General features: G+C 37.0%; 1 protein-coding gene across 7 annotated transcripts in view; it reads right to left on the reverse strand.

The window, feature by feature from the left end:
- LOC150104805 (TBC domain-containing protein kinase-like protein) overlaps nt 1–24433 on the reverse strand; it is a 559840-nt gene that overhangs the window by 450536 nt on the left and 84871 nt on the right. For all 7 annotated transcript variants that reach the window (XM_090395364.1, XM_090395368.1, XM_090395367.1 and 4 more), the window contains exon 5: nt 20457–20530. In XM_090395364.1, the coding sequence (XP_090251490.1) occupies nt 20457–20530 (74 nt within the window). The remainder of the gene's footprint in view (nt 1–20456; nt 20531–24433) is intronic.

Below are 24433 nucleotides of genomic sequence, written 5' to 3' on the forward strand. Positions count from 1 at the left end.
ATATGGTGTAAGGCAGAAGCAGAAAGGACAGCATATTTAGTGTCAAGCATCATCTGTATTTCCTAGTCTGTAGCTACAGACTAGGAAATACAGATGATGATGAGTAGGAAATGTTTAGGCAGATTAGTTTGGCAAGAGAAAAGCTGATGATTGTTATGAAAGTCTTTTACTATAGCAATGTAAACTGAGCAGAAGCAGCAGCATATGCAGGGGTGTCATCATGTGCTCATTTGTGGCATGTCCATACATGCCACTTCCACTCAACTGGAGCATCCAAAATCAATGGTTAGCGATGTGATCAACAAATGGAGACGCTCTGGCATCACTAGTGCAGGAAAACACCTAGGGCAGCTGCTAAAAATGGGTGACAGGGATAGGAGAGCATTAAAACGTGTAGCACATAAACACTGCTACAATCGACACAGACCATCCATGGTGTTATTAGCCCTTTGGAACTCATCACGGATGGTCTGAGCACTAATACTGTATGAAAAGACCTCCATTTACTGGGTTTCGACGGAAGAGCAGCAGCAGCACCCAAGCTGAACATTACAACAACGAACAAAGCGACTCGTCTGGCCTGATACGAAGAGCATGTGAACCAGACAACTGACCAGTGGAAAACAGTACTCTGGAGCAATGAATCAAGGTTCACCTGTTTCAGTCTGATGGTAGGGTGTGGAGGCTGCCTGGTAAACGCTTGTTACCACATTGTGTTGTACTCCACAGTAAAGTTTGGTGGTGGAGGAGTAATGGTGTGAGGTGCATTCAGCTGGTTTGGAGTGAGATCACTGGTCATTGTCCATGGTTCCATGTAGGCAGCTCAGTACCTTGATATTGTGGATAATCAGGTGCTGCCTACACTGTGGAGTCTTTATGGAATAGACGCATGTTATTATCAAGACAACAATGTCACAAAGCTGCAGCTGTTATGGAATGGTAGAAGAGATGGATGTTAAACGACTGCCCTGGCCTATGCAAAGTCCTGACCTCAACCCCCATTGAATACATGTGGGATGAATTGGAGCAGCGATTGAGTTCCAGAGCAGCACGTCCTCGATCTGTCGCTGAACTCGATGCTGGTTTGATGGAGGAATGGAGACAAATTCCACCTGATGTCTGTCGCACATTGGTGGAAAGGGTGGAGGAGGTGATTAAAGCCAAAGGTGGACATACCCAATATTAGGATTCACCTGCTAGTATCAATTTTAAATTGCTAGTGTCCAGACAATAATTGGTAGATACTGTATCTCATTTAATGGATGAGTTTCTACTCATTTGAAATATCTGTAGAAATCAAGAAGGAGACTGGAGTCTTTGATTTCCTTAATATCTGTTTAACTACAGGGTGTTTTTCACTCATAGGAGGCTCTGAGTTATCGTTTATTACAGACATAATATACAAACAAGACGGTTGTAACTACAGGAGTACCAACATGGATAGAGATATGTTTAAATACAACATGGCTCCAGCATGTTTTTGCCTGCTTTGAACTGCATTGCGGCAGCCATAGGAACTATCATCAATTTCTGACATTGAGTTCCCCACACCCTGATAAGCTCAGTTTGCGACCAGTCTCGGTGTGCAATAAACATGTACATGATTGAGCAGAAAGTGTTCTTGGTCAAATCATATTGAACTACGGGTTCATTCAAGGTTTCACGCTCAAATTTCAGAAAAGGGTTTAATTGTTGCAGCACTATCAAAAAGTGTGATACAGAATATGATGAAGAAACTGGAGACAACATGCATGTTGGTGAATGTACACAGAGGTGGCTGTCCCGCAATGACCAAGGAAATAGTGCAGGATGTGCATAGCAGGTTGCTTAACTCACCAAGCAAGTCCTTACAGCAACTGTTCCAAGAAATTGGCTTGTCGCCTTTGACTTGCCACAGAGCAGCAAAAAAGGGAGCACTCACACTGCAACTGATTTCAAAACCTTCATGGCTGAAAACGATGACATCCTGAACACAGCATTTTTCTCAGATGAAGTGTAATTCCACCTGTGTGAGTACGTCAATTCACAGAATATGCACTTGTGGGCCAAAGCGAATCCACATGCAATTTATGGACATCTGCTGCATGGCCTCAAGACTGGAGTGTGGTGCACTCTGTCGTGCACATGCATCATAGGGCCCATATTCTTTGAAACGACAGTGAACACAGACATGTACTGCAAAACTATCAACACATTTGTTAATCATTTGGACAACACTGAGTTACAATGTGGTTACCTCCAGCAAGATAGGAGTGACCTGTCACACATCCAAAAGATCTATATAAGTTGTAACCAGCTTCTTCAAAGATTCCATAATCTCCTAAGGAAAATGGCCACGAGATCTCCATATCTCAGTCCTCCTTCAGACTTCTTGTAAGGCATGTTGAAGGGCCTATTCCAGTAAACCACACACACATACCAAGCAGTTGAAAGCGAACATCACCACTGCAATTGACAACATCAGTCACACTCAGCTAACTGAGACATTCGCAAACATGGAGCACAGGATGCCAGCTGCCTGCAGCAAGGAGGCGGCCACTTCCAGCATTTGTTGCGATGCAATATGTTAGACATCTCTCAATGTATGTACTACCACAATTATTATGACTGTAAAAAACGATAACTCAGGGCTTCCTACGAGTGAAACACCCTGTTTATCAGCAGTAAGCAAAAAAAAATCTTTACGTTTCGTTCATTTTGATACTGTTCTACTAATGCCTAAGAAGTTTCTGAAGTCAGTAAACAGTTTATTTAAATTCAGCTAATCCTGAATCTAATCCTGGCTTTATAATAGCCAGGATTAAAAAGGCACCTTCAGGTTTATAAATATTATAAAATCCATCTTTCTCTGGAAAACAGTTAAATGCATGTTTCCTAGGCAATTTATGGCTAAGTCTATGCACAGCATTTTTTTTTTATGAAAACTGAACATCTCGTGAAACCTAAATGTCTCCACTTCAAAAAGGTCTGAAGAGCCCAGTAGTAATCTAGAGTTTCTCTCAACAGTCCCAGGACTTTATATATTACAGAAATGCAACTTCATCTTAGCAACATCACCACTTGAATTCTTTGAGCCATTTGTCTTGAAAGCACATCTTGATTGTTTTTAGTTGATGACACAGCAGATCTCTTTTCTCCAATGTTTTTAATATTTTCTGATCCTTACATTTGCCTTGAGTTTTGCACTTTACACAACTAAAAAGGTAGTTTGCATTTCCTTTCATTTACAGTTCATAATGAAGGATGAATATATATAAATTATCTATTAAAATAATTCAATTCAGGAAAAAGACAAATAATAGTTTAAGAAAAAAAAAAAAAAAAAAAGGTCAAAACTAACAGTGGAGTCAGACTAACTTTTCACAATGTAACATCAGTAACGAGATCAGGTCTCCAACTTGTCTTTGCAAGATTATTGTGCTTTTTAAATAACACTAGTAAAAAGTCTTTTCATCATGTATGTTCGAGTATATAATTACGTTAAGCTAACTCATGTTGTGAATTGTGAAAATAAGTAATCAACTTAGGAAGAATCCTAAGTTTTTCACTTTGTAGCCAATAGGAGTAAAAATGTCTTAAAAAGGTTAGATGATGATGCTAGTCAAGTGACCAAACATGACATAAGAGTTATTTAATGATCACTTTACTATTGTGTTCCATCCTGGTAAAGCAAGCTTCATTCTTTGAGGAATAAGGGGGGGGATAAAAGAATAGAAGTAAATGAGAAGGATATATTCTGAATACTAAGAATTCTGGATATCAGTAAGGCAGTAAGATTAGATGGGATTTTACCATATGTTTTAAGAGAATGTGCTAAGAAAATAACTGTGCTATTAACTTGGCTGTTTAATGAAATTTCTTGCAACAGTCCAAGTTCTTGATAAATAGAAGGATACTGCCATTGCAAAGAGCATTCATAACATGGAGGTATCAAATTATAGATTGGTTTGTATTTCTTTTGTGGTTGCTAAAATTTCAGAAAAACTGGTAAGAGCTTTTTAGATGTGGCAGATGAAGACAATATTATTGTCTTCATCTGCCACATCTAAAATGCCACAGAAGACCACCATGGATTCGGCCAACATGGATTTGTTAAGAGGTACTTATGTTTTGGTAATTGGGTTGCATTTTCTAATAGAGTAAAAAGAGCAGTAGATGAGGTAAGGCATAAACTGTCATCCTTTTAGAGTTTATAAAGGCATTTGACAGAGTGAAACATGATAAGTTGTTATTTAAGCTGCAGCATATGGCTTCAGATATCAAGTTAGTGGATTGTCCTAGTAATCAGAAATGATTCATACTTACTTGGAGATATACTGTAAGAAGTGAAGGAAGCAAGAAATCTTGGGGGTGAGTATAGACAGAAATCTGAAGCTCAAAAAACATGGTAGATAGGTTGTGAAGACAACTCATAGAATTGCAGCAATGCTGAAAAAGGACATTGTCAAGCAGAAATAAAAGGGAGTAGTTCCATTGTATAAAGTTCTGATCGCAATCTGGATTACTGTGCTCAGATCTGGTCATCAGAACTTCAAAGGAACGAAATAACTTTGGAGAGCACGCAAAGGTCGATAATTATTATAATTATTATTATTACGGGCAAAGTCAAGGAGTCCTTAGACTCATTGGAAGGACCTAAACATCATAACAAGAACTATTCAGCATTTGAACAGAAACTATCGTGCTTTGCTTTGAATTCATTCATAGTCATGGCACCCACAACAGACTCTGGCTACCTATTCCACTCATTTACCACTCTCCAAGCAAAAAACCTAGTTCTAACACCCTTGCTAACTATACTCCTACTGTTTCCATTGATGGGCTCCTAGTTCTCCCACCAACACACCTATTCTGAAAACTGTGCTCTGAATTAATCTTGTAAAAACCCCTCAGTAATTTGTGTCTCTCAATCACATCAACCCTTTTCTGCTTTTCAACCAGTTTCTGTAACCCACAAATTTTCAACTGTTCTTGTAACCTGTTCCATAGACCTGCTACCATCCTGGTCACTCGCCTCTGGATCCTCTCCACCTCTTCCTCATCACCAAGAAACTCTGGTGCCCAGATGCAAGTAATCAAGATGGGGTCTTATCAAGGCTTCATAAAAAGGAACAATAACCTGCTTGTCAGAGTATTCTTCAGTAACCAAGTAATATGATGAGCTGCTTTAGCCATTTTTGCTATGTGCACACTAAACTTTAACTCTCTATCCACTGACACTCCCATTTCAGTGGTTTCATCAAGTGCCTTGAATACTGTTCCACCAATGTGGTATACAGCTGGTGATCTTTTCACCCCAAAATGCATAACCTTACAATTTGCCACATTAACCATGACATCCATTCTCCATTGCCAAGTCTGCTAATCTATCCAAATCATCCTGCAAAATTTTGACATCATCTGTATTAAATATTGCTCTACCCAACTTTGCATCATTGTCATCATCAACTTTGCAAATAACTGAACAGTTTCTCTCAGATCCTTTCCTATATCATTAATGAACAAATTAAACAGCAGCAGTCCAAGAACAGAACCCTGCAGTACACCACTAGTTACACGTCTTCTTTTGGACTCTACTCCTGAATAAACTATTCTCTGATATCTCTCCATCAACCACCCTCCTATCCATCTCACCAACCCTATATCCATCCCCATGTGTTGCAGTTTACTAATTACAATTCCATGTTGTATCCTGTCAAAGGCCTTTGCAAAGTCCAGCAGTATCACTGTAAACCCATTACCTTTATCCAACTCAGCTATCACTGTATTATAAAACATGAGCAAGTTACTGAGGCATGACCTACCTTTCACAAAACCATGCCCCCGGCCAATACATTATCCCATTTTCATGTATCCATTCCTATATTTTGCTCTTGACCAACTTCTCCAATACTTTGACAACAACTTCTGATATGCTGATCACCTGGTAACTGCTACATCAGTCTTGGAACCTCCTTAATGCAAAGGAATTATTTTCCATTCTTTCCATCCACTCGGGACTAACCCAGAGTGAGACTGGGATTAAACAATATGATCAAGAGCACTGACAATTCCCTCACCACTTCATGAAAAACTCGAGCTGGTATACCATCCAATCCCACAGCTGTATTGACATTAAGGTTCTGTAATATGATAATGTACCTCCATTTCATTTACCTCAGTTCCCATGAAATAGTAGAATTATTAAGTGTTCACTTAATAATTCTACTATTTTGACTGATTCAGTTACCTCGTGACCATCGGTATTCCTTAAAATCATTCTGCCATATACATTCTTTCTTTTACTTGCACCATATCGAAAGAAGAACTATTTGGATTCTCTTTGGCCTGCATTGTTAACTTTCTTTCATAATCTGGGGTGCTAAAGGGTCAAAGCTGTATAACTGAGAGGAGACCTCCACATAGCCTTTAAAGGAATGTGGAGAACCGACCAGGGCTTCTGACCTAATGTCCAATCCTAACCTTCTCGTGGAGCACCGTGTTGGGTATCTACTTGGATACTGAACAAACGAGGGTGGGCTGGCAATTTGGGATTTAGCCAACCAAATTGTATTCTTATTGGTTAAAACAAAATAAAAAATGATGGTACAACATGACAAAATTTCATGCCGGCTGGGGTGTCTCCCGGTTAAACAAGGCCGCCATTGTTTTCGCCAGGGAACCAGGGCGAACAGCGAAAAGTCAGCTACTGGAACAAATCTGAAAACACACCCCAACTCAACATCACCAGAGTTAAAGATCGGTACTATCAACATAAGAAGCCTGAATGGCAAAGAAATGGAGCTAGCTGAGGAATTAGATAAGTACGAGATCGACATAATACGGGTGACTGAAACAAAAAAGACAAAAACTGGTGAGATCTTTTTGAGCAATAAATACAAAATGTTATATTCAGGAAATGACAATCAAGGAAAAGAAGAAGTAGCCATAGTATTCAACACAAAATACGATGCTAATCTTCTTGAAGGGCAGTCAGTCTCAAGTAGAGTAATGTGGACAAATATGAGAATGGAGAACTGGACAATGAGACTTATTTGTGGCTATGGCCCTACAGAAGGTTCTACTAAGGTAGAAGTGGAGGAATTTTTTGAAGCTTTAGAAAAAGCAACTGACACAATGAAAAAGGAAAAGTTGGTCCTTGTTGGGGATCTAAATAGCAGAGTAGGAAATGATTGTGAGACATACAAAAATATTTTGAGAAAATTTGGAGAAAATAGCAAAGCTAATAATAATGGCAAATATCTGTTGGATTTCTGCTCAGGACATGGACTGGTTATTACTAACACCATGTTCCAACATAAAAATGTGCACAAATTCACATGGAGAGAAGAGGCAAGGAATAAGAAAAGTCTCATTGACTATGTTATTGTTGATAGTGATGTTTTCTCCCTGGTGCAGGTCACCAGAGTGTACAGAGGATTTGAAATTGGAAGTGATCACTATTTAGTCTTGAGCAGGATAAAATTGATTTTCATATTGAAAAGAATAACATGTAAGAAAGTTTTAAAGCACATAAAAGTTGAGAAGCTCTCACATGTGAACTGTAGACTGAAGTACAAAAGATCATTGAAGAAAAAATGAAAGAGTTTGAGAACAGGAATCAAACCTTGCAGATTCAGTGGCAAACCGTGAAAAAAGCCCTGATTGATTCAGCTAGAGAGGCATGTGGTGAACTTGTCTGCAAGGATAGAAAAATTAGAACTCCATGGTGGACACAGGAAGTTAAAGAAGAAGTGAAGGAAAAGAAGAAAGCATATCAAAAGTTCCTGGCAAATAAGTCAGCTTGTGTTCTTAGAGAATACAGAGACAAATGCAAGAATGCTAAACACTGTGTAAAACTAGCTAAACAAAAGTCATGGGAGGACTTTGGCAAGAATATAGAAAATAAATATCAAGAAGGTGGCTAAATATTTTGGAGGTTGTTGAAGCTTAGGAATGGAGGAAAGAGTGCTGTAAAAGGAGTTAGAGATGATAAAGGTGACATGAAAACAGGAGAAAAAGATATCCTTGAAGAATGGAGTAATTACTTTGAAAAACTGCTAAATGAAACAAGCAATGATAACAGCACAGTGGTAAAAAACATTGACCACGCATGCAGTCAGGAATACATATCCACACTTGAAGTAGAAAAAGCCATCAAAGGCTTGAAATGTGGAAAGGCAGCAGGAGTAGATGATATTCGACCAGAAATGCTGAAGTATGGTGGTATAAAAGTCTTACAGTGGCTGCACTGCATAGTTCAGAAGGCCTGGACAGAGGGACGAATTCCCGATGACTGGAGTAGAGCTCTCATAGTACTCATATATAAAAAGGGAAATAAAACTGAATCTGAGAATTACAAAGGTAGTTCCCTACTGAGTGTTCATGGCAAGATCTATGCAAGTATACTTGAGAAACGGTTGAGAAGAATTGTGGAAGAAAAGCTGGGTGAAGAACAAGCTGGATTCAGACCAAATAGAGGCTGTCAGGATCAGATCTTCACTTTACGACAAATAGTCTAGAAAGCATGGGAATATAACAAAGATCTGTATTTAAGTTTTGTCGATTTGGAAAAGGCATATGACAAGGTGCCAAGAGAGAAGCTATTCGATACGCTACAGTTATATGGTGTTAATGGGGCATTATATCAAGCAATACTTAGTCTTTATTTGAGTTGTAAGTCAACAGTTAGAATTGAAGGAAGTACAGGAAGATGGTTTAATGTTAAATCTGGTGTGAGACAAGGATGTACATTATCCCCTCTGTTATTCATTATCTATATGGATCACATTATGAAGGAAAGTGGTATTAAACATGATATCAAAATTGGATATGTTAATATCAGCTCTTTGCTTTATGCGGATGATGTTATACTTCTAAATAAATCCGCTAGAAGTCTGCAAGATTGTCTGACTAAATTGAATAATTGTTGTAATAGATATGGTATGAAGGTCAGCAATAAAAAGACAAAGACAATGAAAATAGGCAGAATCATTGAAAATGTAAACTGTGTTGTGAATGGAGAACCTGTGGAACAAGTAAAACATTTCAGCTACTTAGGCACGATTTTTAGTGAAGATGGTAAATTCAACATAGAAATAGACAACAGAATCAGCAAAGCTGGTATGGTGGGAAGACAATTGAATAAATTCATATGGAATAAGAGAGCAATTAGTCGGAACACTAAATTAGTTGTATACAAGACAGTGTTCAAACCAGTTTTAACTTATGGATCTGAGAGCTGGGTCAGACGTAAAACACTTGACCAAAGACTAGAGACCGCAGATATGAGAGTCCTGAGAAAGATTAGAGGCGTGAACAGATGGCATCAATGACAATATCATATTAAAAATGAGGATATTAGGAAAGAACTTGACATTGTCAGCATCCAGGAATGCGTTAGCAGAGCTAATCTCAGGTGGTATGGTCACTTAAACAGAATGGGTGAAGAAAGATTAGCAAAACAAGTGTTCTCTGCCAGGTTGGCAGCAAAACGATCCAGAGGAAGACCAAGATATAGGTGGATTGATACGGTACAAAGTGCCTTAGACGATAGAAATATAAGATCTGATAATGTTGGAGTCTTGACAAGTTACAGACTGATTTGGAGGAAAATTGTAGATAGGAAGTTAATAATGATGTAATTTTTTTCATGTAGTACTATCATATCCTGTACACTCTTTGAGAGTACATGGCAGGAATTTGATGATGATGACCTCCATTTCATTTACCTCAGTTCCTGTGAAATAGTAGAATTATTAAGTGCTCACTTATTAATTCAACTATTTCGACTGATTCAGTTACCTCCCTACCATCGGCATGCCTGAAAATCATTCTGACATATACATTCTTTCTTTTACTTGCACCATATCGAAAGAAGAACTATTTGGATTCTCTTTGGCCTGCATTGCTAACTTCCTTTCATAATCTGCTTTTGCCTTTCTTATCACACTAGTTATCCTTCTGGTTGTGCCTTTTAATGTTCATCTGCCTGCAGGTCGCCTTTCTCCTTAAATTCACCTCCACAATTGTTTCTTTTTTTGCAGCTCCGGCTTGATGATATTCATCCATTTAACTCCAACCTGATTTACTCTCCTGACAGTAGGTATGCAGTCTGCCATTACCTCCCTCAAACAGTCCTTTATCATTTTCTATACACCAGTCCTTGCAGTTTTGAATGCCACGACACCGATCAAAGCAATCTCATAAGCTTGTCATACTTACCAGCCCTGTAATTCCACATATACCCTGTCTTAAATGAAAATTCCACACATTTTACCACTTCCCAGGTCAAGACCATATGATCACTCTCCCCAAATGGTGGCAACATGGCCATATTCATTATAGGCAAATTCTCGGATGCAATTACTAGATCGAGCATTCTGAAATCCCTTGTATATTCCATTACAAGCTATCGCAGGTAATTATCTGTTAGTAACTGCATAAAAATCCATTTTCTTCTTCCCATGTTCCTCTCCTCCTTCCAACCTACGTTCCCATAGTTGAAATTCTGAATAATAATTACCTATCCTCCACTCAATGAGTATATTTGTGAATGCATACTATCTCCATCATCTTTTCCATCCCCTGGTCTATAGCAACATCCAACTGTATATTTTGTTCTGCTGGCCTCAATCTCACACCAGATAGCTTCAAATGTGCCATTTTCACTAGCCTGCAGTTGAACTTCTACTCTTTTTGGTTGCAGTTCATCGGCTATCACAGTTTTCATCAATAACACTCATCTCCCCCCATTCTTTTCTCTCTATCCTCCCTGAACACACTATACCCTTTACATTCTATCCCATTAACTATATCATCTTCTGTTAACCATGTCTCACTAATGCCAATAACCTTTGTCTAGGATGAGCCAACCAATGCCATAAATTCCTCCTCCTCGTTCTGAATGCTCCTGGTATTAGTGTACGTACGAGGGTGGTCTGAAAAGTTCTTGGCCTAACAATGAGAAAACGAATTTATAATTTCAAAATTATTTTTATTTTTCAACATAATCTCCCTTAAGACTAATACATTTATTCCAGCAATGCTCCAGTGCCATTATCCCTTCCCTGTAGCGATTCTCAGTAAGATCTGCAAAATACCCCTCTACAGCTGCAATCACCTCTTGATTTGAAGAAAAATGCTGACCAGCGAGGAAGAGTTTTAGTTTTGGGAAGATCGTATTTTTTTCGTCTAGTCTGGTTAAAAGATTGGAATAATATTCCCCAGTTATTTTTTACCCCTTTCAAAATAATTAATAAACAAAATGCCTTTAGCATCCCAAACACCGATGCCATGGCCTTTCCTGCTGATGGAACTGACTTTGTCTTCTTTGGTGCTAAACAACCGGCTTCTGTCCACTATTTTGACTGCTGTTTGGATTCTGGTTGGTAATGGTGATGTAAAATTCGATGTGATAAAATTTTGTAAAAGTTTTTGACTTCGATTTTACAGAGGTCACAAATCATGTGAAAGGAACAAAACTGTACATTACTGTATATTAACGGTGAAATACTGATTGTAAACTTGTATAAGTAACTGACAAAAAGAATGACATAGAACTGTTCATAAATTATAAAATATTGTAAAGGTTCAAATTGTACATTATGTTGATATTTTATTAAGTTTTGATGCAAAACTGTAAGAGTAACAGAATGTTAAAAGTATTTCTGCCTCAAGTTAAGAGGATTATATTATGTTTAGGGCAAGATTATGTTGGTGACTTGAAAGTGAACAAAGGTAATGAAGGTCATTCAGATGTGGAGATTTTGCCACCAAAACTGAAGGTCAAGACAACAGTGACATCAGTTATTTACAGAGGATTCAGAGGTCTCCGATCCTAAAGCATGGAACTTCGGAATTGTATAAAAGAGGTCTTGAGAACCTCTAAAAGGAGACTGAGAGTTTTTTCGTCTTCCTGCAGTTCGTTGATCTGTTCGGACTTCCGAGACTTCATCGGAACGTGACCCCTAGGCACCAGAAAACCAGGCGAGGCAGATTATTCTATGCAGATGTATTTTTCAGTAACAGAACGTGCCACATGGTACTAGATACATGCCGACTACAGTAGATCCAGAAGTGATGGTGAGCTACGCCATAATTCCCAGAAGAGGACTACAGCAGGATGATCGCCAAAAAGCTGTTCAGTGAAGGCTAGTATATAGGACAGAGGAATGCAGTTAGCAGGACCACCACACTAATCTTCAAAAGCTGGTAGGACTGTATATGATACTGCGAATTTGTGAGTAGATTCTATTGTATAAAAACACTATAACAGATAATTGAGGCTGAAAATTAACTAGTATATGTTAGGAAGAATGTTAGCCAACGATGTAAATTGTAACAGCCAGTAAATGGCTGGATTTTGTAAAGGAAGTTATTTAAGCATTGTGAATAGCAGGTCTAAATTGTAAGGTTATGATTTTAGTTTAAATAGGCATCAGAGAGAAATTGTTCAATTGTATATTACGTTGTACAGTTGCTTAAGGTAAAATAAACGTTTTTGTTTGTTTAAAACTATCGCCTGATCTTTGACCAATGCACTGTCTCATAAAAACAGCCGAAATTGTGTGCTTAAATTAGAGAAATTGCCACGACTGACTATTTAAGGAATTATTTTAGTAAGTGACCTATTCTATAAGTGTTATAACTAATCTTCTCATGCTATAAAATTAATTCAGGATGGCGCAGTCAACAAACAATATAAATTTTTCTTGAGTTAGATAGCGTGGGAGATAGTTAACTGTAACCATGAATTGCCTATTTCAGAGGTCCTTTCACTAAACGGCGCTAACAATTGTAGAAAGTATAAAGGATTGCAAGACGGGAATATATTAATCGGATTAGATTAGAATAATATAAACATTACTTAACAGAGAGTTTGAAGTTAAAGTAGACATAGGAAGGATAACGACAAAAGAAAAAAAAATAACACAAAAGGCGCGACATAGATATAGAAGAAAATAATTAACAGAAATAACAACTAACCCAAAATATTATAATGGCACAACCAACAATTAATTTTACAGTGAATCCAAGTCTCATCCATAGTAATAAACTGATGCACAAAATCAGTTTTATTCTTGTTAAAACGTTCCAAGCACTGTTCAGATATTTTCATGCGAGTGCGTTTTTGATCTGCTATGAGCAACCGCAGCACCCATCTTGCACAAAGCTTTTTCATATGCAATTCTTCATTCAAAATATATCCTACATGTTCTCTTGAAATGCCTATAGTCTCAGCAATTTCATGCACTCTGACTCGCCGGTCATCCAATACCATATCATGCACTTGATCAATGATTTCTGGTGTTGTTAGACTTTTTGGATGTCCTTCACATGGATCATCTTCAAGGCTGGTACGGCCACATTTAAACTCGGCAACCCATTTCTTAATTGTCGAAATTGAAGGAAAAGAGTGCCCATAAACTTTTATGAACTTCGAATGAATTTCTTTTAGCGTTAAACCTTCTTTTACAAAGAATTTTATAACTGCTTGATACTCAAATTTATCCATTTCAAGGGATACAGGCAACACTTTTGCTTCAGACAGCTGTATAAAACAAACTACTTGATAGAATGACTTGCAATTTCACATGGATGCTTATGACAGCTGTACCAACTTAAAAAAAAAAATAAAAAATCTTGCCAATAGTATTGCGATCTATGGTTGAGGCCAAGAACTTTTCAGACCACCCTCGTAAAGTGCAAAAGTCCCTTAAGCCCACCGCTATCCTCACACGTTATACTAACTATACCATTCTGGTTTGTTATCAGTGGTAGTGACACGCATATTATACGCATTCTTACACTCAACTTCCTCAATGATGTCTGCATATCCACTCAACAGCTTATCCCTCTCTTAAACATTGTAGTTTCCCTGATTCTGCACATCCACTTTCACTTCATTCAACAACGCTTTTTTCCAGTCTCCAAACACCAAATCCATTCAGATGCAAACCATTCTTCTTGTATAAGTTCTTTCGCCCATCAAATTCACACCACACATCCACAAACTCCACACTACTCCTCCTGAATAATGTATGCATTGAGTCATTCGCTATATTAGCCCTCCTTCTCAGCTCTTCTCTGTCATACCTCAACAACTGACTCACTATTTTAACTCTCTCTCTCTCTCTCTCTCTCACACTCTTTTCTTTTGCTACTTCCAGTAATTCTTTCATGTCCTCTCTCTCGCACAATACATTTCTCCTTTTAAATAGAAATATACAGAGTTGTTTATGAGATCAGACTGAGGGAATATAAACTACATAGTTTAGACAGACAGAAGATGGGAGGGACACAAAATATTTATTATTAACCACCTTACTGGCCATTAAAGATCAAATATGCTCCCTCAAAAGCTTCGTATCCATTATAAATTTCAATGTAATATCAACGGTATTACAATTTTAATATGCACTTCGCATCCATGGAAATGTGGACGTATATATACATCCTGGCCAGTAGCATGGTTAACATCTGCCCTCCATGGAGTCAAAGGACTCACCATAGGAGGTCAATAATTTTCATACAAATGATCATCAATCTGTGCCTTAAACGCATTCACAGTTTCTTCTGCTTCACCTTGTTTTAAGCCAATACATTCCACTCATCGATCAAGTTCCATGTAAAAACCTGCTTCGCACTCCCCTGCTCATATCCTACTTATAAAGCTTCCAAGAAATGCCTCTAGTTCTACCCTTGCCATCCTTTATGAAAAATCTCCTCCACATTAATCTGGTAGCAACATCCACTAACTTCTGTCTCAATCATATCCCCCCCCCCACTTCTTCTTCTTCTTCTTCTTCTTCTATTCACAAGGCTCTGTTGCATTCCCTCAATCTCTCCTCATATTTGACATTCCATAGGCCATAATGTCCATCACCACTCCCAAATCTTTCATCTCTACCACCTCCCCTCACAATTTTCCCATTAATTAATACTCTGTATCCCAACCATGCCTACCAAATTTCCAGACCATGCACTTGACAACATTAAATTGAAAACTCTATTCATTTGTCCACTGACATAGTCAATTCAGCTCATCTTGCAAGGCTAAATCTGCCCTACTTCTCATAGTTCTTTCCAACTTTACACAATCAGCAACAGTTGCACATCTCCAGTTAAGCCAGTCCCAATATCACTAACTTACTAGTTAAATAATAATGGTCCTAAAACAGATCCCTGTGGTACTCCACAAATGATCCCTCTTTTGGAAGGTCAACTCACTTGTCTGTTTTTCAAAAACACTAGACAAAAAAAATCTTTCAATAGTCATGTCTGATTAAGACTTTACAAGACTGAAATAACAATCTCAATGTCAATAAACGTGTGGAAAGGCTAATGTATTCGTCGTACATGTTGATTAATTTTAACAGTATAGATGAGAATACAGACTGATAAGGAAATAACTATTTATTAACTTATTGCTGATATTTCGCTGGCATTCTATCCAGCATCTTCAGAGCAATGGGCAGCAATGGGCTCTCCCCCCCCCCCCACAGCCAACTTCTACATAGAACACTTGAAAAAGCTAGCTATCAATACAGCCACACTCAAACCAAGGCTTTGGCTGAGCTATGTTGGTGATGTATCTGGAAGACATTTGATACACTAATCAAATGTCTTCCAGATGGTTCCTTATCATTCTTGGTTTATAGAAAACCCACACATGCAGGGAGATATTTACACAAAACAATCACACCATCACCCATTTGAACAGTATGGTATCCTAAAAACACTAACCCACAGAACTAGAGCAATTTGTTCCAATCACAATGCTCTCACTGTTGAACTCACTCATTTACATCACACCTTCTTAGCCAATGGCTGTAATCCCCATAAAATGGACAAAATACTAAATGCTCCCCCAGAAATCTCCCTCACTGTCTACTACAGAATCCTAAAAAATCTAACAATTTTTAGGATTCTGTTAAATTTTAAAAATTTAACAGAATCCTAAAGGTATCCTAAAAACACTAACCCACAGAACTAGAGCAATTTGTTCCAATAACAATGCTCTCACTGTTGAACTCACTCATTTACATCACACCTTCTTAGCCAATGGCTGTAATCCCCATAAAATGGACAAAATACTCAATGCTCCCCCAGAAATCTCCCTCACTGTCTACTACAGAAGACTACAACAAAACTGTCACCATCCCATACATTAAAGGCACATCTAAAAAGATATCAAGAGTGCTTAATACACATCGACTATGCACCGTATTTAAATCGTATGTCAAATTGGCAGCTCTCGTTCAAGGAAAGAATCTCTTCCTCAACATCTATGTGATCCCATGAACAGTGCCCTGTTCACGTGATCGAGCTTACTACGGACAGGCAGGAAGAATTGTGGACATCTACCTCAGTGAACATAAAAAATACATCAGGCACTATCGCTATGGCAAGTCAGGTCTAGCAGACCATAGACCATGCTTTGGATATCCTGTCCACAGGATCAATTGGAAGAAAACAAGTGCTGCACAGAAGCTTTTATAAGTCACAGAGATAGTTCTTGGAATCAACAGAAGCCTTGACACATACTCCAAACCGCAACAAGTATGGCTGTACAAATTTGCCAACGATTTGGAAGACAGTCATCTTATCCTATCCTATTCCCTCAGCCATACAGCTAGTGGGGGTAGCTATATGCTATCATACTAGGAAGATGATTATGAACAAGGTGATTTCCCATTGCCTTCCTTGCCGTAGTAAACCTAAACCACTTTTTATGCGATAGATACGTTCCTAAAAATTACGCGTAAATAGAATTCGCGTAAAAAGAACTACTGACTCCATAGAAAAAGTGAAGATTGGTTCCAAACCTGAAATATAAGCAAAAAAATGAAAAAAACAAACAATAAATTCATTAGGATCATAAGATTTTTATTTACATTTCATGGAGAACACACATACATATAATGAATTTTAATAACTTTAAAAAAAACATATTCATTTCAGTTGTTTGCTAAGGATTCTATAAAAAATTATATTATTCGTTATCAGTTTCTGACAATAAACGTGAAAGCTTTTGTTTTCATGAGACTGTAATAATGGTATTATCGTCATCGACTTCTGCCTCAACTTGTGGAATTCTTCTTGTCGTGTCTTGAACAAAAGTACCACTGGTTGTTTCAATAGTTTTGCGCATGAACTCAGTTATTAATCGCTGTGTTGATGCGTTCAGGAATCTCAGAAACAATCTCCACTATTTCGTCTTCGCTAAGAGGTTTATCAATTAACAATTCTTCAATATCTGCTGACGTAAGATCATCGAATCCTTCTCTGCCAATTTCACATGCCAAACTTATTATATTAGGGAATTCTGCAGTATGATTGGAGGGAACAGGAGTATTCTCTTTAATACATGCAGGCCAAATAGCTTTCCAACATGCATTCATAGTTTCTGGTCTCAATTCAGATAACAATAATTGAACCTGATCAAAAAAGTCCATAATTGAAAATTTTTTCCACACATCCATAACTGACAGTGTTTCATCATTTAGCTTGTTCAAAATGTACTGAAATGTTTGTCTGACATAATATGTTTTAAAAGTCTCAATTATACCCTGATCTAGAGGTTGTAGCAATGATGTGGTATTGGGCGGCAGAAAAAAAAATTGCACATGTGGGTGTTCTATGGCAGGATGACTGGGTGCATTATGAAGAATCAAAAGCACTTTAAATTCAAGACCCTTGTCATTCAAATAACGTCTAACTTCTGGCACAAAATGTTTGTGGAACCACTCAGTGAAAATATCAATGGTCACCCAAGCTTTTTTGTTGGCCATTCAACGAACTGGCAATTTTTGAAAATCTACGCCTTTCATTGGCCGTGGTCTTAATGATCGATTTATGAGCAGTGGTTTTAACATCCGATTTCCTAAAGTGTTTGAACAAAATAGGAGTGTTATGGTGGATTCAAAGCAGCAAAAAATCCTTTGCTGCTTTGAACCCACCAAGAGTTTTTTGCATTTTTGATACATAAGTTCTGTTTGGAATTTTTCCAGAAAATGCCGGTTTCATCCATATTCCAAACTTGTTCACAAGTGTAACCTCCATCTTCAATTATTTTAGCAAGTTTTTGTGGAAATGCTTTAGCAGCTGTTTCATCAGCAGAAGCCGTTTCACCTTTAATTTTTATATTACGAAGAGCATATCTTTTAATAAACTTAGCCAGCCAACCATTACTTGCATGAAATTCATATTTTTTCCTCGATTGAGATAAAGTATCTGGCTGCAGTTTTTTAATCTGTTCATAAAATCTCAATGCTGATTGCTTGATGTAATTTCGGTCAACTGGCATTCTTTTTTGTACATTATCTTCTATCCACATCACTAAAGCTTTTTTGGCCTTTTCTAGAACAACATCTCTTGTGTATGATGATAATTTCGCACTTGATTTTGTACCAGAACATACCTCTTTTCTAATAGCCTCTTCATTTTTCTTTAAAGATCTCACAGTTGATTCATGGACTCCAAAATGCTTACCCACAGCCGTCGCACCTTTCCCAGTTTGAAAACGATCTAACATTTGAATTTTTATATCCAAGGAAACGGCTTTCCTTTTTTTTTTTTTTTTTTTGGTTATCAGCAACATCGTGTGAGGGCTGGATTAAAATCTTCGGTTAATGAAATGAAAGTTTGACAATTACATATAGCTTACCATTTATTATTTCTTGGCAAAATTATTAATTTTATAACGCGATTTTTATTTTGATTTCACTTAAAAAATGCGGTAACTGTGTTGTCTACTCAAACACCAAATTCAAACTGCAAAGAACTGCTTTTTTATCCACAGTCAGTTATGTAATTCATGGAATTCCCAATAAATGAAATTCGTAAGAATTTAGAATTTTCTTAATTGAAACAAGAATGCAATTCTACAAAATTCTCAGAATTTTCTTGAATTACAGATTTTTTCCTAACTTAGGCTTTAGGTTGGTCGTGTAAAAGTGAATAAAAATCGCGTAAAAAAAATTATTTTTGATATCCCAATTCGCGTAAAAAAAATTCGCATAAAAAGAGGTTTAGGTGTATATATTTTATGACTGTAACCATGTGTGTTCACAGGACCGGTTTGCCTGTTAATAGATTATTAACAGGCAAATTATTATTAATAGATTGTTAATAAGTTAATAAATAGTTATTTTCTTATCAGTCTGTGTTCTCATCTATACTGCTAAAAATAATCAACACTCCATATCAATACTCAATTGATCTCCATAGTGCAACTGGAAGAATGACAGTATATCACACCATTAAATTGGAAAAGGCCTGAGTTCAATTCTCATCATGATGTCCACAGGAATCTTTATATGGACTTTGTCAATTGAAGGTAAGTTAGCTGATCTCATACAGGGGTAGCAGGGTTTTTTCTCCTGGAAACTCAGGTTTTTCATCACGCATACATGCAAATCAGCCATCAAAACATAAGCAATTTACAGACAAAAAATACTGTTGACAGTAGTGATGGGCAGTAGATTGCACTGATGGTAGTTGTGTGTAGTACGAGAATTAAGTAGTAGGGAAGACAGTGAGTGTGTGTGTGTGTAGCAGAGTACCCTCCTGCAATGAGTCTTTGGACTGCTTAGAGATGTCACGTAATAATAATAATATTACTGTGTGGGCTTTACAACCATGTGAAATTGAAGAAAATAAAAGAATTTTATGACTGATATCATCTGGTTGATCATTGTCCAAATGTATGTTTTAACTATGCTTTTATACTTATTCAGAAATAAGGCAAACAATGTTCTTTGCATTACTTAAGAGACACCTGAGTAATCATTTAAAATCTCTTGCATTATCTCTATTATCTTCACAGTTTGCTACAGCTTGCATTATCTCGAACATACATTCAACTCTCAGTCTCTGTAGCCCAATCAGTTTTGACCATGCCCTTTAATTAGAAATACTTGAGTTTGAATCCTGTGTAGGATATGAAGAATCTTTATCAGAGCTTTTCAGCTGAAGGTAAGTCAGCCAGTCTTGTTTGGATATGGCTGGGTTTTTCCCTCCTGGAAACTTGGGGTTCTTTATTGTGCAAAATCAAATCAGCCAGAAAACATACACAATTGACAGCAGCCATAATATACTATGCAGATAATATTATGTGCCCTATCAGATCATTAATCACATTGCAAAGAAGCAAAGTCACATGGCTGTACCTGGAACTGGGTAATGGGATAATTAACTCTCACAATAGCAAACTTATAAAAACCACAGAAACAGTTTGCTATAGCGAATTTCCATTAGGATAGTAATGTACCCATGGGACTTTTTCAGTAGTATTATTATAGTAAATGGGTCTGTTTTAACTGTAGCAAGTTATAACTGTATTGTGAGTTTGCAATGATTGTAGGTGTTTACTGAAGCAAGAATCAACTATCTGTATTTTCACATTCATTTTAAAATCATATATAAATTAAAAAAAAAAAAAAAAAGCTAAGATTTTTAAGAAGTCTATTTACCCAATTGGAAATGATATACAAGTACCGCCTTCTGTCATGTGATAAAGACCATAGTTAGTCAACTTAACATGATCCTAAAAAAATAAATAAATAAATAAATAAATTATATAGTAGAATTTTGATTGGGGAAAAATGTAAAAATAACTAAATAAAATAATAACAAACTTCCAACTATTCTAAACTAGGAAAACCCAAGCTATACCTCCAAAGCAATGTTCCACTGATAATTTCAGTACTGAGTTAAAAATCAAATTCAGCTTTTAATCTAAACGAAATAAGAAATTTTATACTATAATAAAGAGCATTAAAGTCTTCATTCTGGAATAAAGTTATTATAAAAAGGATATTATATATCCCTTCATTTATTACAGCCAGATTCAAATTTATCAGAGCTTAAGAAAATATAACTTTCAACATTGGAGTTGCCTTGGTTTCACCACCTCAAAGACATGAATTCCACCCATATCTGTGCTTTTGTACTGCTTTTAGATTTCACTAACCCAACAGCTTCTTCAAGCTGTTGGATAAACACAACATATAGAGCCTTGGGGAACACCCTGTTGAACAGGGTGTTCCCCAAGGCTCTGTCCTAATTTTGACCCTTTTTGCTATTAAAATTAACTCAATCACTGAACAGCTTCCTTCCATTGTAAACAATGCTCTATATGTTGATGACTTCACAATTTACTGTCATTCACGTAATATGAAAGTAATTGAAAGACAACTTCAGCAAGCAATTGATCATGTCTCTCTGTGGGCTCTTAATAATGGATTTAGGTTTTCAACAGAAAAAAAAGTGTTTGTGTACACGTCTGTCGAAAATGCACTCATCACCCAGATCCTGAACTAAGAATGGGACATACTGTTATTCCAGTAGCTGCAGAAATCAAGTTCTTGGTTTCTGTAGCTACTGGATCTACAGAAACCAAGAAACTAACTAGCACACATTCGTCAACTAAGAGAAAAGTGCAAAAGAACTTTGAACCTCCTTCACACTCTATCCTCTACTGAGACAGGTACTGATCGAGCTTCATTGCTCCATCTTTATCATGCACTTATACGTTCAAAGCTGGATTATGGGTCCCAAGTCTATGGTTCTGCAAGACAGAGTAACCTATGATGGTTGGATTCCATCCATCATTAGGGTATATGGATAGCTACTGGTGCCTTCTGTACATCACCCACTCAAAGTCTCTATGTTGAAGCATAGAGACTTTGAGTCTCTATGCTTCAACAAATGAACCAGCTCTATCACTTCAACAGAAACAGTTATCTCTTAATTACGGCCTCAAAATAAAATCTCTCCCAGATCATCCCACATGGAATAGTATCTTCTCTCTGCATTGGGAAGCTCAATATCACACACATCAAACTGCTATACATCCTTTTGGTATGCATGTTAAAGAAACTGTGCAAGTTGTTGGTATAAATGTTGACAACATTAGCTACACTAAACATAACAGCATTCCTCCATGGCAGGTTTGCAACACCATCCTGCAACCTCTCACTTTGTCAGCTACAGAAATCTTATACTCCATCATCCATCTACCTGCAATTGTAAAGAACTAATACCTCTGTTGGCTGTGCTGCTGTTGTGTCCCCTTTTATGATTTTTATTCTAACTAGTAATTTCCTCTCATCTATGTTCTACTATTATCTATGCTCGAGATATCACCAAAAATTTTACTAATACTTAAGTTATTTCTCCCCTTAGTACCCCTAATATTTGTATTATACTGCGCCTTTTGGGATATTTAGTTTGAGATATTATATACAAAAACAAGGAGAAAGAACTAAAATATGTCTGAAAGTGAAACAATGTTGCAGTCGTGACACTTTATCTCGTTTCTTAACACATTAATTTCCCGCGTGATTAGGTTCGTAATTTTTCAAGTGGTGCATTGGACAGCAATTTCAGACAACTGTTTTATCATTGGACAAAAGGTTTATTAAATTCCTTAACATGGTACAATTCAAATTTTAGTTATTACTCAATTCAATGCTATACTAAATATTTACAAACTGACATTAGCTTATCATAAATAATTAAGCTATGAGCCTATAATGGGTATTATGATCATGCCGCCATACACATTCAACACATAACTTCATATGACATGGACATATAAGATTAATTCACACTATTTAACTATCCAAACTTAAGTAGTTTAACTAAACCATTTACTGCACTAACACATAACTATGACATTTAAACTTTCTTATTCAATATAATAGATATGCAAAATTCTCAGGACACTTAATTACTCATATAACATTAACACTAGCCAGCTTACTTTCAATATATTCTGTCAGATACTAAAGTCCTAGTATTGTTTTCTTGGTCACCTCAACAGTTCAGTATTAGAATAATGATAACTAATACAGACGAATCTTAGTTAACATGAGATATAATTTACAGTACCTTTCTTTCCTGAGTTTTCCATATGGGCCTCTATCTTTTTCTGATTGAAGTATCCTGATATAACCTCTCCGATAATCTGCTTCTCCTATGTTCCCTTTTGAATTGAACTATGCCTACGCGGTCTTTACCTTTCGTTATTCAGGACACACTTTGAATCATCTAAATAACGGCTGTGCAACTCGCGACATGGATATCGATTTCTTTACAGCTTTCCCTTTTTCGTGGTTGTCACTGAAGTTGAAACACAAAGAATATGCTTTCTTTTCCTCGACTATATGGCATTCTTCACTTCTTACATAAGAAATACGGAACCGAAATTCCGCTCACTTTTGTTTCCGTGTTGTGACGACAGAAATATAATTCCAATCTCGCCACTCAGGAAAACACCGTGAAACCCATACGAAGGAGCTCGCGAAGAACTCTCCTGCAACAGAACCAAAACCAAAAGCCCAAAGTCTAAAAAAAGTGTTGTGGGGGGGGTTCTAACCCTTTTATACCCTCTCTACTAACGGCACCTTCTCTAACTTCTTTTCTCCGCCCTCCTCCGTGACTTGACTTTACCGACCAATTAGGGTGGCATTTTTCTGTCAAATGTCCTTTGATCGGCGAGCCCGTAATGAAGTCTCAATCCGGGAATTGACCCTAAGCGATTTTCTGTTGTTTTTCTTGTGATAGCCTCTAACTTAATCCCCTTTCCAAAATTTCTCTATGAACTCACTTAATATTTTAATCTCTAGCCTCTCACATACCATTTCCCATGACTAATCCTTTTCTGTATTATTTAGTTAAATTTTCTCTTTTGTATCATATTACAACATTAATATATTCTTTCTTTTTGTTAGTTAGTTCAACCAAACACCTTTATATTTTATTGGATGCTAGAATATTTCCTTTTCTTTTAAATAATTCATTTAAATTAGCTATTAGCTTTTATGCGGGGTTTTTAATTTATTTCTCTTCATGTTACACCATGATAACTGAGAATTCTACATTCTTAAGATATCAGGGTGTAACACTGCTGTATTTCCTGACATTATTATCTCAAATCAGATCCCACCTGACTGCAGTAATTATACAGCAGAGTTACATGCCATTCAGCTTGCACTTGTGCATATAAAAGAAAACTGCTACCAAAAGTGTATAATTTATACAGACTCATTGAGCTCTTTACAGGCTATCTCTTCTCCTATGTATAATCCTCATCCAGTACTTTATGAAGTGCTACACCTGCTTCACAAAATGAAAATCCTTAATTTCGATGTTCAGTTCTGCTGGATTCCCAGCCACATCGGAATTAAGGGAAATGAGGCTGCAGATACAGCTGCTAAATCAGCTCATGCCTTCTCCACATACTGTTTGACAGTTCCATATACAGACTACAGACAGCTTATAAGATCAAAGCTAATTGCTCAGTGGGAGTCAACATGGCAGGAAGCATTAACAAATAAATTATATGACATTAAACCTGAAATTAAACACTGGCATTCTAGTCAACATACAAAGAGAAGAGATAAGGTTGTTCTTGCTAGGTCACAGTCACCTTATGCATTCTTAT

The sequence above is a fragment of the Typopeltis vanoorti genome, chromosome 7 (genome assembly GCF_054136105.1).
Source record: "Typopeltis vanoorti isolate ZY-2024b chromosome 7, IOZ_Tvanoo_1.0, whole genome shotgun sequence".
Lineage (NCBI taxonomy): Eukaryota > Metazoa > Arthropoda > Arachnida > Uropygi > Thelyphonidae > Typopeltis > Typopeltis vanoorti.